Genomic DNA, 12756 nt, shown 5'->3' on the forward strand with positions numbered 1-12756 from the left:
TGGTGCAGAATCATCCCCTCCACCCAGAAGAGTACGTTCACGACCTAGTCTCAACGGCATTGAGTCACCTCCCTAAACCTCGCTTTTTATTCAGTGATTCCTCATCTTTTAAAATGCATTCTTTTTCCGAATTCTTGGCTTCCTCGTCTCCATAAGAAGTATGGTTCCTTATGTCTCCATAAAATGCTTTGGAACAGTTCTCTACATTAAAAGCATGTTGCTGCATATGTGAGTGAATAAAAGGTGATAATTACACTTGGAAAATAAGGTAAAGGTTGATTTTTTTTTTTAGACTCTGGGCACTCAATAGATTTTTAGTTTTCTTGATGGACTGCTGGTTGGGATGGCCAATATATTATTGTGAAGTATCTGGAAGTGTGGAGAGGTGGGAGGAGCAAATACTCCTTTTATCTTTTTTTGTCCATGATCCAAAATTTCCATTAGAATTACTAAGTACTCTAATTGCAGCCGATTTCATGTGCATACCATTCTGTTTACTTTATAGTGCAAAGGGAGATGGATAACATGCATCGGTAGATCTTATGCGCCAAAAATGTTTACTAAGAATTGAAGAACTGTTCTGAAAATTTTACAAGGAATAGTAGCAACCTTTTTAAACCTACAACTGATCATTAATCTGTCTGGTAACTTTAATTTACACAGGTGGGATTGGTAGCAAAATCTATAGATGACTAAATGGGAGTAACCAAGTGAGCAAAATAACAACAGTGACACAGTGGCAGAGTTGCAACCTTACAGTGCCAGAGGTGCGATCCTGACAATGGGTGCTGTCTGTATGGAGTTTGCACTTTCTTCCTGTGACTGTGTGGGTTTCCTCCTGCTGCTCTAGTTTCCTCCCACCTTCCAACGACATGTGGATTTGTAGGTTAATTGGCTTCTGTAAATTGTCCCTAACGTGTAGGTTAGAACTAGTGTACGAGTGATCATTCGTTGGTGTGGACACGGTGGGCCGAAGGACCTATTTCCACGCTGTATCTCTATCTTTAAACAATGAAGAAAATACTACACAAATGTTGTCACCAAAGTTTTACACCATTTATCCTCCAAATTAAACATTGTGTCACAAATTATGATGATCTGCATTAAAGCCTTGAACTAAACTTAAAATATGTTATTGGAATTGCAGTTTATTTTTATCAAGAATATTTATTTTAGAACTATTATTTTTATAACAACTGAAAACAGCATGTTCCATCTTCTCTATAAAATTATTCATCTCATCTGTAAGATGATGTTGTTAAAATAACTTATATTTTCAGACCTCTTATTGTAACTAATTAAGAGTTGGAAATAAGGAGGGTCCACCTCTATCCCAGAGCAGTTATATTACTGTAATTATGGGGGGTGAAATGGGACAGAGCCCCAGCTTTAACTGAGTGTTTGGTCCAGGGAAATACTCTCCTAGCAGTTCACAGCTTTGTTCTGTTGGAAGGGTGTAACCCTACAATTTAAGCAGCTCATCCACTACAATAAAAATAACAGCTGCTAAGGAGAAAAAAAAGACCTAAAAGGAATGGCTTTCATCAACATAAAAAATCAGCAAACTTGGTAGAACACATGATATGCAAGTGTAGCATTTTACATTTAAACAATGTTAAGCTTTGATCTAAAAACAAGAATTCCCATCTGTCCTCTGAAATAAATGTTAAAGATTCCTTTAGCATTAAAAAGATAGACACAAAATGTTGGAGTAAATCAGTGGGACAGGCAGCATCTCTGGAGGGAAGGAATGGGTGATGTTTCAGGTCGAGACCCTTCTTCAGACTCAGATAGTAAATATGAGGGAGTGGGGGCCTTGAAAACGGAAGTCATTGAAGAGACGTAGGGTGTATGAGGTGTCTTGGACATAGGTCGGGAGGGAATGGACAAGGGGGTATAGGAGTCGTGGTATGTGGAAATGAATTCAGTGGAACAGGAGCAGGCAGAAACAATGGGTCTTCCAGGACAGTTCTGTTTATGAATTTTGGGGAGAAGTAAAACCGGGCTGTTCGGGGCTGGGGAACGATAAGGTTGGAGGCTGTGGAGGGCAGACAGCTGGAAGTGATAACCTCAGAGATGGTCTGTGAGATTATGGCCTGGTGCTTATTTGTGGAGTCATGGTCCAAGGATAAGTAGGAGGAGGTATTCAAGACCTGGCGCCTGGCCTTGGAGCGGTAGAGGTCAGCTCAGCACGTCTCTTGTGGGCAAGTATGATGATAATGTCGGGTTGCTGCAGAGTGAGCGGATGGCTCTACGTTCAGAAGGGGTGACGTTAGAGTGCATAAGGGGAGTGGAAAAGTTGAGACGGTTAATGTCACGCCAGCTATTGGAAATGAAGTCTAAAGAGGGTGGAAGGCTGCTATAGCATTATATAGCATTGTAAACGATAGCATTGGTTTCAAAAGAGTGCAAGGGAGTTCATCTCAGAGTCCTGACCAATAGTTATTCTTCAACCAATATCTCTGAAACAAATAAGCTAGTCATTTGTGGAATTTCCATATTTATAAAATGGCTATCATGTTACCCATTTGCAACAATGGTCACACTTCTGAAGGATTGTAATGTGCACTGTGCTCTGCGAGGCAATATACTGACACAGATCATTCTTGAAAGAAGAAATTTAATAAGCAAAATCGGGAAAGCCTAACATCAGGTATGAATCTGTGGGCAAGGGGTGGACTGCCCAATATCAAAACATAATTTTCACGGTTATGTAATGGAGAAAAGGCACATTTATAAATTCAGGAAAGTTTCAGGCCATTATTCACCAGTAACATGACAACATATATCAATTGTATGTGCTGCATATATCCCTGTAGCAACTGGCAAAGCTCTGCAGTTAAATGTGCAATGGCCATAAACATAGAGACACTTCTATCGACACCACCTACATTTGAAAGTAGATGCAACAGAGCCTTCAGATTTCAATAGAAACATATTGGGAAAAGTGGCTACTGCGTATGAGGTACTGGTTTCCTGGTATGCCCTTCTTTATTTAGTGTTACTCACAGTATTAAATACAGTGATTGTGGTATTCAATATCATGTTTCATCAGCAATACCTATATTTTTGTGAAACCTTTTGCCAGTTGACCAACTCCTTTTGCAAGAAATGTTCTCACAAGCACTACTTATTTTCCAAAACAACATGTGTCGATTCGAGGTGTTAGAGGATATTCGTTGATGGATGCAGGGCATCCATTTGTAGCTTAGCTTGCCTTGAACCCATCCTTCTTACATTATACAAAAATCATACGGCCCCTTACCTTGAGAAACACATGAACCCATATGAATTAGGATCAGGAACAGGCACCGGAGCAGCCTCCCCACCATTCAATAAGGTAACCTCGACATTGTATTTCTACCTACCTTAAGTAACCTTTCATTCTCTTTCTTATAAGGAATCTATCTTCCTCGTCTTTACAATATCCAGACTCTGCTTCCTCGTCCTTTTGAAGAAGAATTCCAAAGGCTCAGGTCTTTGAAAGATTTTTTTTTTCCTATCTTAAATGGGTGATCCTCAGTTCACAAAAGGAAAGATCCTTGCATTCACCTTGTCAAGATCCCTCAGGATCTGTTACATTTCAATTAAGAGGCCTTCTACCCTTCTATACTCCACTGGTTATAAAGTCAGCCTTTCTAATCTTGCCTCAGAAGAAAAAAAAGTGAAACATTTCAAAAGCACTGGTGTGGAAAGTTTCATTGTCAGAACAGCTGCAACAGAGGCATAGAAACTGGAAGAAGGATTGGAGTCTTAAATGCAGGGTGTGACAAGGTGCAAAGATGGTTCTTAGCCCATGGCTTTCCTACCACCATAGTTAACAGGCCTCAATCATGTCTGTTTCACTTCCCGCACTCTGCTAAGTAGCACAGTACAGCACAGGAACATGCTCTTTGGCCCACAATGTCCGGACCAAACAAGATGCTGAGACCAACTCATATCTGCCTGCACATAATCCACATCCCTCCTTTCCCTGCACATCCATGTGCTTATCAGAATATTTCTTAAATACCACTATCGTTTTCTTGACCACTATCCCTGGAAGTGCATTCCAGGCACTCACCACCCTTTGTGCACAAAGCATGATACGCACATCTTTAAACTTTGTCCCTTTCACCTTAAAGCAATGCCCTTAAAGCAAATATTAATTTGCCCTTCAAAGCAATACCCTGTGGCGGTCCCTGGGGATCAGGCCACTCCTTGGGTCAGCCCCCTCGTCACTTGACGGACAGGCGTAAGGGGTTAAAGGTCAGCCCGTTGGGAGGTGTGGTTCATCCCTAGGTGGACTACGATGTGAGCAGGAGCTCACAGCCTAATAAAGACCGTTAACTAAACCTGCCTGGCGTCCTGCCTTTTCTCTGGCCTCCGCCAGGCCACTACAACCCTCTAATATTTGCCCTTCAAAGCAATGCCCTCTAATATTTGATGTTTCCATCCTGGGAAAAAAAGGCTTATTCCTTCTCCGCTCACCTTGCATGTAGAACATACAAACATTAAAAAATAGAAGCACGAGTTGGCCTCTAAGCCCTTTCCAGGCTACTCTGGCATTGGATATAAACGTGGCAGATCCTCGACCTCAATACATTATTTTACTCTTTCTTGGTATCCATTAATGCTTTTTTGCTTTTTAGTAATCGATCTCCCTCCTAAAATATGGACAGCGATTTTACATCCAGTCTTTGGTGTAGAGAATTCCATCTCCTTCTGAGTGAAGAAATTGGTCCTCATCTCAATCCTAAATGTGTTACCCCATATCCCAAAGTGGTTACATTGCGTCTCACCAGGGGAAACAGACCTGCATCCAGTCTGTCAGGTCCTGTCACAATATTCTATATTTCTATATTTGATCTCCTCTCATTCTTCCCAAGTGTAGTGAATACAAACCAAAACTAATCTCTCTTCAGATGACAATGCCACCATCCATTAATCAGTCTAGTGTTCTTTGTTGCATTCCTGTGTCAAGTATGACTTTTTGTAAATAAGGATATCAAAAATGCACAGTTCTGCAGGTATGATTGAACCATGGCTCTGTAAAATTACGGTAATATCTCTTTGCCCCTGTGCTAAAAACCTCTTGCAATGAAGCCAAACCACGGCTCAGTACTAATTACAGTAGAATTTAACACGGCAACACTATATTTAGCACTCTGGATTTTTTTTATCTTTGCACTACCTTTAGCTTTAGTTTAGTTTAGAGATACAGTGTGGATATATCACCGGGTGGCGCCAGCAATGGCTACCTCGCCAACAGACTGTCTGTCCTTTCCTTTGTGTTTTAATAGTATGTATTAAATGTATGTTTTTAGTGTTCTTTAGCTTATTTTATGTGGGGAGTGGGGTGGGGGGAGTTGGGGGAAACTTTTTCTAATCTCTTACCTCGACGGAGATGCAAATTGTTTTCTGTATCTTGTCTCCATCCGCACTGCAGCCTAACATCGAGGAGTTGGCGGCCTTTGCTGGAGACCGACTTCTGAGAGCTCCACCGCGGCGACCAATGGGACTTTCGCAACATGGAGCCCGTGATCCCTTTGCCAGGGATCGACCTCGGAGCTCTAACTATGGGTGCATGCGGACTTTAACATCACGGAGCCCGCGGTCTCTGGTCAGAGACCGACTTCGGGAACTTCAAGCCGTGGTAGTTTTGACCGCCCCGACACGGGAGCTTCGACCGCCCCGACGCGGAGACTTCGACCGCCCCGATAGATGGTTCAACTGCCCCGACCGCGGGAGAATAAAGAGGAAGAAGTTTGGACTTTTTTGCCTTCCATCACAGTGAGGAATGTGGAGAATCCGCTGTTGGATGTTTATGTTAACTTTTATGTAGTTGTGTGTCTTGGTGATTTTTTTTTTTCGTATGGCTGTATGGTAATTCGCATATCACTGTACTTTAATTGATACATGTGGCAATAAAAAATCTTTGAAACCTTTGAATCAGGCCCTTTGGGCCACTAAGACCGCATTCACCAACAATCTCCTGTACACTAGTTCTATACACGAGGAACAATTTACAGAAAGCAATTAACCTACAAAGCTGCATTTGGAATGTGGCATGTAACCAGAGCACCCGGAGATAGCCCAGGCATTCACAGGGAGAATATGCAAACTCCTTACAGCCAGCACCCGAGGTCAGGATCGAACCTGGGTCTCTGAGGTTGTACAGCAGCAACTCTACCTCTGTGCCACTGTTGTACTTACATATAACTTGCTTGTGCTCAAGTATAGTGTGATTTGACGAGATAGCTCGTAAAACAAGGTTTTTTATTGTCAGTACAGATGACAATAATATACCAATGGGGATGATCAACAATAACTCTGTTGAATATTGGGGCAAATCTGTACGGTGTTTGCCAAATATCCTAAAATAGGAGGGAAGCTCATTCTTCCAGTTTTTTGGCAGGAAGTCAGAGCACAAAGGGAAAAAAATTAAATGTAATAACAGCCACTTATTTTTGTGAGCATGTTCTATTCTTTAAGAAGTATCAGCATGAAATGAGAGTGGAGAGTCACCGCAAGGAGCAAAATTGGTGTTAAAATTATTCTTGTAATTATCACAGGTTTAAGTAATTATCACAATACAAAGAGCTGTAATATTCTACTAGTTTAGAATAGTTTGAGGTAAAATCAAATGTAAAATGGTGCTTGGAGAATTTGTATCGTCACGTTGGTTACACATAACTCTGATTAGAATGCCTGTAAGCTTTCAATTTGGGTTTCGCTCAAAGCAAACTGAGTCCTTAACCCACCCTTCAGCCAATAGTAATGGGTTGTAACCACCCGAAAATTAATATTGATTTGCAGAAATTCATTTGCATTTATTTCAATGGCAAATGGATCCAAATATGACTAACCTAAATTAAGCAAAATATTCCCTGTGTCAGCCAAATGTGGGGATTCTGAAACAATCTCACACAAATATATCAGAGAACCTCCTGTACTCAAGCTATTAGCCCGGAATGTTGTTTCATTAGAAGAACTATTTATAGCTGCATACACTTCTATTATATGATAAACAGCACACAAGTTTTAAATATCCCATTTTTAAATGCCCAATTAAACACATACATGTTAACAACTATTATTGCAATGTACCTATTTTTGAATGATTGTTGACTGTCAAATCCTCAAGACCGATCTGCTTCCAGAAGCCGTCATCCCAGCCTGTTTGCGCAGAGTAAGTCCATTTACAAACCAAGGTACAAAGAGATCTAGAAAATAAAGAAAAGGAAGCAGTTACAGTCTATTTCTAACTGGAATTATTAACGCAAATAGACAATAGACAATAGGCCCTTCGAGCCACCACCACCATTCAATGTGATCATGGCTGATCATTCTCAATCAGTACCCCGTTCCTGCCTTCTCCCCATACCCCATGACTCCGCTGTCCTTAAGAGCTCTATCTAGCTCTCTCTTGAATGCATTCAGAGAATTGGCCTCCTCTGCCTTCTGAGGCAGAGAATTCCACAGATTTACAACTCTGACTGAAAAAGTTTTTCCTCATCTCCGTTCTAAATGGCCTACCCCTTATTCATAAAATGTGGCCCCTGGTTCTGGACTCCCCCAACATTGGGAACATGTTTCCTGCCTCTAACGTGTTCAACCCCTTAATAATCTTATATGTTTCGATAAGATCCCCTCTCATCCTTCTAAATTCCAGTGTATACAAGCCTAGTCGCTCCAGTCTTTCAACATATGACAGACCCGCCATTCCGGGAATTAACCTAGTAAACCTACGCTGCACGCCCTCAATCACAAGAATATCCTTCCTCAAATTTGGAGACCAAAACTGCACACAGTACTCCAGGTGCGGTCTCACTAGGGCCCTGTACAACTGCAGAAGGACCTCTTTGCTCCTATACTCAACTCCTCTTGTTATGAAGGCCAACATTCCATTGGCTTTCTTCACTGCCTGCTGTACCTGCATGCTTCCTTTCAGTGACTGATGCACTAGGACACCCAGATCTCATTGTACGTCCCCTTTTCCTAACTTGACACCATTCAGATAATAATCTGCCTTCCTATTCTTACCACCAAAGTGGATAACCTCACACTTATCCACATTAAACTGCATCTGCCATGTATCCGCCCACTCACACAACCTGTCCAAGTCACCCTGCAACCTCATAGCATCTTCCTCACAGTTCACACTGCCACCCATCTTTGTATCATCTGCAAATTTGCTATTGGTACTTTTAATCCCTTCATCCAAGTCATTAATATATATTATAAATAGCTGCGGTCCCAGCACCGAGCCTTGCGGTGCCCCAATAGTCACTGCCTGCCATTCTGAAAGGGACTCATTTATCCCCACTCTTTGCTTTCTGTCTGTCAACCAATTTTCTATCTATGTCAGTACCCTACCCCCAATACCATGTGCTCTAATTTTGCCCACTAATCTCCTATGTGGGACCTTGTCGAAGGCTTTCTGAAAGTCAAGGTACACTACATCCACCGGCTCTCCCCTGTCAATTTTCCTAGTTACATCCTCAAAAAATTCCAGAAGGTTAGTCAAGCATGATTTCCCCTTCGTAAATCCATGCTGACTCAGAACGATCCTGTTATTGCTATCCAAATGCTCCGCAATTTCGTCTTTTATAATTGACTCCAGCATCTTCCCCACCACTGATGTCAGACTAACTGGTCTATAATTTCCCGTTTCTCTCTCCCTCCTTTTGTTAAAAAGTGGGATAACATTAGCTATCCTCCAATCCACAGGAACTGATCATGAATCTATAGAACATTGGAAAATGATCACCAATGCGTCCACGATTTCTAAAGCCACCTCCTTAAGTACCCTGGGATGCAGACCATCAGGCCCTGAGGATTTATCAGCCTTCAGTCCCATCAGTCTACCCAACACCATTTCCTGCCTAATGTGAATTTCCTTCAGTTCCTCCATCACCTTAGGATCTCTGGCCACTAGAACATCTGGGAGATTGTTTGTATCTTCCTTAGTGAAGACAGATCCAAAGTACCGGTTCAACTCGTCTGCCATTTCCTTGTTCCGCATAATAAATTCCCCTGCTTCTGTCTTCAAGGGACCCACTATTTCTTTCCTCTTCACATACCTAAAAAAGCTTTTACTATCCTCCTTTATATTATTGGCTAGCTTACCCTTGTACCTCATCTTTTCTCCCCGTATTGCCTTTTTAGTTATCTTCTGTTGCTCTTTAAAAGAGTCCCAATCCTCTGGCTTCCCACTCTTCTTTGCTACGTTATACTTCTTCTCTTCTATTTATATGCTGTCCTTGACTTCCCTTGTCAGCCACGGATGCCTCTTACTCCCCATAGAAGCTTTCCTCCTCTTTGGGATAAATTGATCCTGCAACTTCTGCATTATTCCCAGGAATACCTGCCATTGCTGTTCCACCATCTTCCCTGCTAGGGCCTCCTTCCAGTCAAATCTGGCCAGCTCCTGCCTCATGCCTCTGTAATCCCCTTTGCTATACTGTAATACTGACACTTCCGATTTTCCCTTCTCCCTCTCAATTTGTAGAGTAAAACTTATCATATGATTTTGATAAATTATTTACAAACTAATATTGTCTCTTATAATATGACAAACATATATAATATAACAATCAGAAAATGCTGGAAAAACTCAGCAAGTCAAACAGCAGTAATTCCAGGCTATTTTTTAAAATGTTTGTTGGTGATAATCCAAATCACTTATAATTTTAGTTTTTCCCAGGAAGATCCAATCCAGTGCATGACTAACTCAAACACAACTGAGGAGCATAATGCATTGTCACAGCCTCTGTTTGCCTTATGGGATAGACAATTTCATTTTGAAATACGTTTGAGACTTGATCAAAATGTCATTGCTTATTGATTTAAAAAAATACTGCGAACGGTTCCCTCTTTCTCTGGAAAAATGAAGGGGCTGAAGACACTGTTAAGGAACAATCCATTCACCTGCGCTATTTCTGCCCATTTGGTCTGAAGTTACATTTACAAATGCCCGTTCAGCTGTTTGATAACAACATGTGTGTTGTCAATGAGGTTCTCCGCTTTAGGGAAACCAAACCATCTGGTGCTCTATGTTTCTTTTCATTGGAGATTGACAAAATTAAACTCTAAATGAAATATTGCATTCAAACCGTCAATGAAATCATAGATTCATTAAGTCATGAAACACGGAAACATTTCCTTTGGTCCAACTTGTCAATGCCGACCAGGATGCCCCATCTAAGCTCATCCCATTTACCCAGGGTTTGCCCCATATCCCTCTGAACCTTTCCTGTCCATGTACTTGTCCAAATGTCTTTTAAATGTTGTCATTATACCTGCTTCAACTACCTCCCCTGGCAGCTTCTTCCATATACTCACCACCCTCTGTATGAGAAAGTTGCCCCTTAGATTCCTATTAAATCTTTCCCCTCTCACCTTAAATCTAGGCCTTCTAGTTTTTGAGTCCTCTACTCTGATCATTCATCCTATTCATTCCCCTCATGATTTTATACACTTCTGTAAGATCACCCCTCAGCCTCCTGCACTCCACTGAATAAAGTCTGCTTTCCAACCTCTCCCTACAGCTTAGGCCCTTGATTCCTGGCAACATGCTCATAAATCTTCTCTGCACTCTTTTCAGTTTAATGGCATCTTTCCTGTCGCAGGGTGACCAAAGCTGAACACAATATTCCAAGTGAGGCCTCACCAACATCTTGTACAGCTGTAACATTATATCCCGACTTCTATTCTCAATTCGTTGACATGGCCGGCATGCCAAAAGCTTCTTCATCAAGCTATCTGCCTGTGGCACCACTTTCAGGGAATTATGTACATGTACTCCTCGATCCCTCTGATGTACAACACTCCCTTGGACCCTACTGTTCACTGTGAAGAGTCTGCCTTGGTTCGACATTCCAAAATGCAATACCTCATGTTTATCTGAATTAATTTATTAGGCTAATTAAATTACTGGGCTACCACATATTTCTTGAGCACACTTTTATGGATACACTAAATACATTCTGTCTCATCTAATCCCTTTGCACTTTGGCAGACCCAGTTATGACCTTATTATTTCTACATATCTGTGCTCTCTGCATATTTCCCCGTAAGAATTGAATAGGGGGGGGCTATAGCACAATCATATTAAAGTGATGACCGTTTCTTATTTCAAATTGTACCCATGTAGCCTCACAGGATGATCAATCTGGAATATAATCTCTAAATGCAGCAATAACGTTCTCCCTCATCAATATCACAACTCCCTTTACTCTCTTACTTTCACCCTCAATATGTCGGTAGCATTTGTACCATGGAAAATTGAGCTGCTAGTCTTGCCTATCCTTCAATGTTGTTTATGTAATAGCTATAATATCACAATCCCATGTACCAATCCATGCCATGAATTTATCTGCCTTGCCTGTCAGTTTTCTCACATTAAAAGGTGGGTGGGAATCTAATTATATTTTTAAAATCTGAGAAGCAGCATCAACAAAGACTTCTAAATAAAATGGAGTAAGATGGGAAGAAGTATATCCATAAAAACAAACTAATCAGAAGAAAATGGCTGGAGCTAAAGTATTAGGGTGTTCATGATTAAAACAAATTCAAGTAGATGGAGGGAGATGGTGTCACTGCATAAAAAAACAAGCAGAAAAAAAACACCTCAATGCATCTTGAATATGCAAAGAGAATGTGGATTCACAATATAAAAAGTTAAAGTAGAAAAACTGAGTTTATTAAAAGTGATAGAACACATCACAAGGAGCACAACCATAGAAGATTACAGAGAAATTTGGGGTGTGATTGGAGGGAGGTGAAGGTAGAATGCATGTAAAAGAGTAAAACATTTATGTTTTGCAGAATAAACTGTGAACCTAGACTTAACAGCAATGGTGATAAAATAAGCAAAGCTTAAGCAACAATAAGATTCTTACATTTTGAATTAGAAATCTGTGTTTTATATTGATTTTTCATGCCAGCAAAAAAACAAAATCAGTGTACAGGTTTGGTTGCAACTGATAATTATCACATTCCAGCAAAATGTTTTGCCACTCTCAGTTTTTCTATCACTGAGCTAGCAGCTCCAAAAATAAACTCGATGCACATTCAGTGGAATGTCAAATAATTGCTGTAATTTGTTTCCTAATTTTAGACACTGTCTGGATGATGTATGTTGCACCTGCAAAGTAACATATTATTCCTTATGATTGTGTATTTCAAGCAAGTCAAAGCATGTTTAAAACATGTGGTTCAGTTGTAATAAGCACAATCCTTTGCTAACAAATTCACTGTGCAACCTTGTTTTCTCATGAGGTTGAGTAAATTGTAGATTGCAAATCCTTGTCTTGCTATATGGTTCATTTAAAACGCCATTTTAAGCATACAGTGTAAGCAAAACTCCCAATCCAAAAAATCAATTCCATGTTATCTCTGCCTAACAATTGTAAGGTATCTCAACCCTCCCAATCATTGAAAGTCACCTCAGAGCATCCTTTTGGTGCTGGCATTCTTTTTTTATAATTCATTTACAGAATATGGGCAGAACTGGTAATACCAACAATTATTGCCAGTCTGCAATTGTTCTGGTGAAGGTAATCCCACAGAGCTGTTTAGTTGGAGTTCCAACATATAAACCTGGTGACAAAGAAAGAATGGTGATATTTGACATTAAGGGAAACTTGCAGCCTGTAGTGTTCCAATACATCTGCTGCCTTTGTCTTTATGATGGCAGCGATCATGGCTTTGGGAGGTACTTTTGATGTAGCTTGGTGAGTAACAGCAATGCATTTTGCATTTGTCACGCAA

At 40.7% G+C, this 12756-nt stretch overlaps 1 protein-coding gene across 3 annotated transcripts in view; it reads right to left on the bottom strand.

The window, feature by feature from the left end:
• The window catches only part of fggy (FGGY carbohydrate kinase domain containing), a 169853-nt gene that overhangs the window by 97474 nt on the left and 59623 nt on the right, over positions 1 to 12756 (bottom strand). For all 3 annotated transcript variants that reach the window (XM_078407308.1, XM_078407307.1, XM_078407306.1), the window contains exon 6: positions 7090 to 7205. In XM_078407308.1, coding sequence (XP_078263434.1) covers positions 7090 to 7205 — 116 coding nt within the window. The remainder of the gene's footprint in view (positions 1 to 7089; positions 7206 to 12756) is intronic.

Source organism: Rhinoraja longicauda, chromosome 11 (assembly GCF_053455715.1).
Source record: "Rhinoraja longicauda isolate Sanriku21f chromosome 11, sRhiLon1.1, whole genome shotgun sequence".
Taxonomy (NCBI): Eukaryota; Metazoa; Chordata; class Chondrichthyes; order Rajiformes; family Arhynchobatidae; genus Rhinoraja; species Rhinoraja longicauda.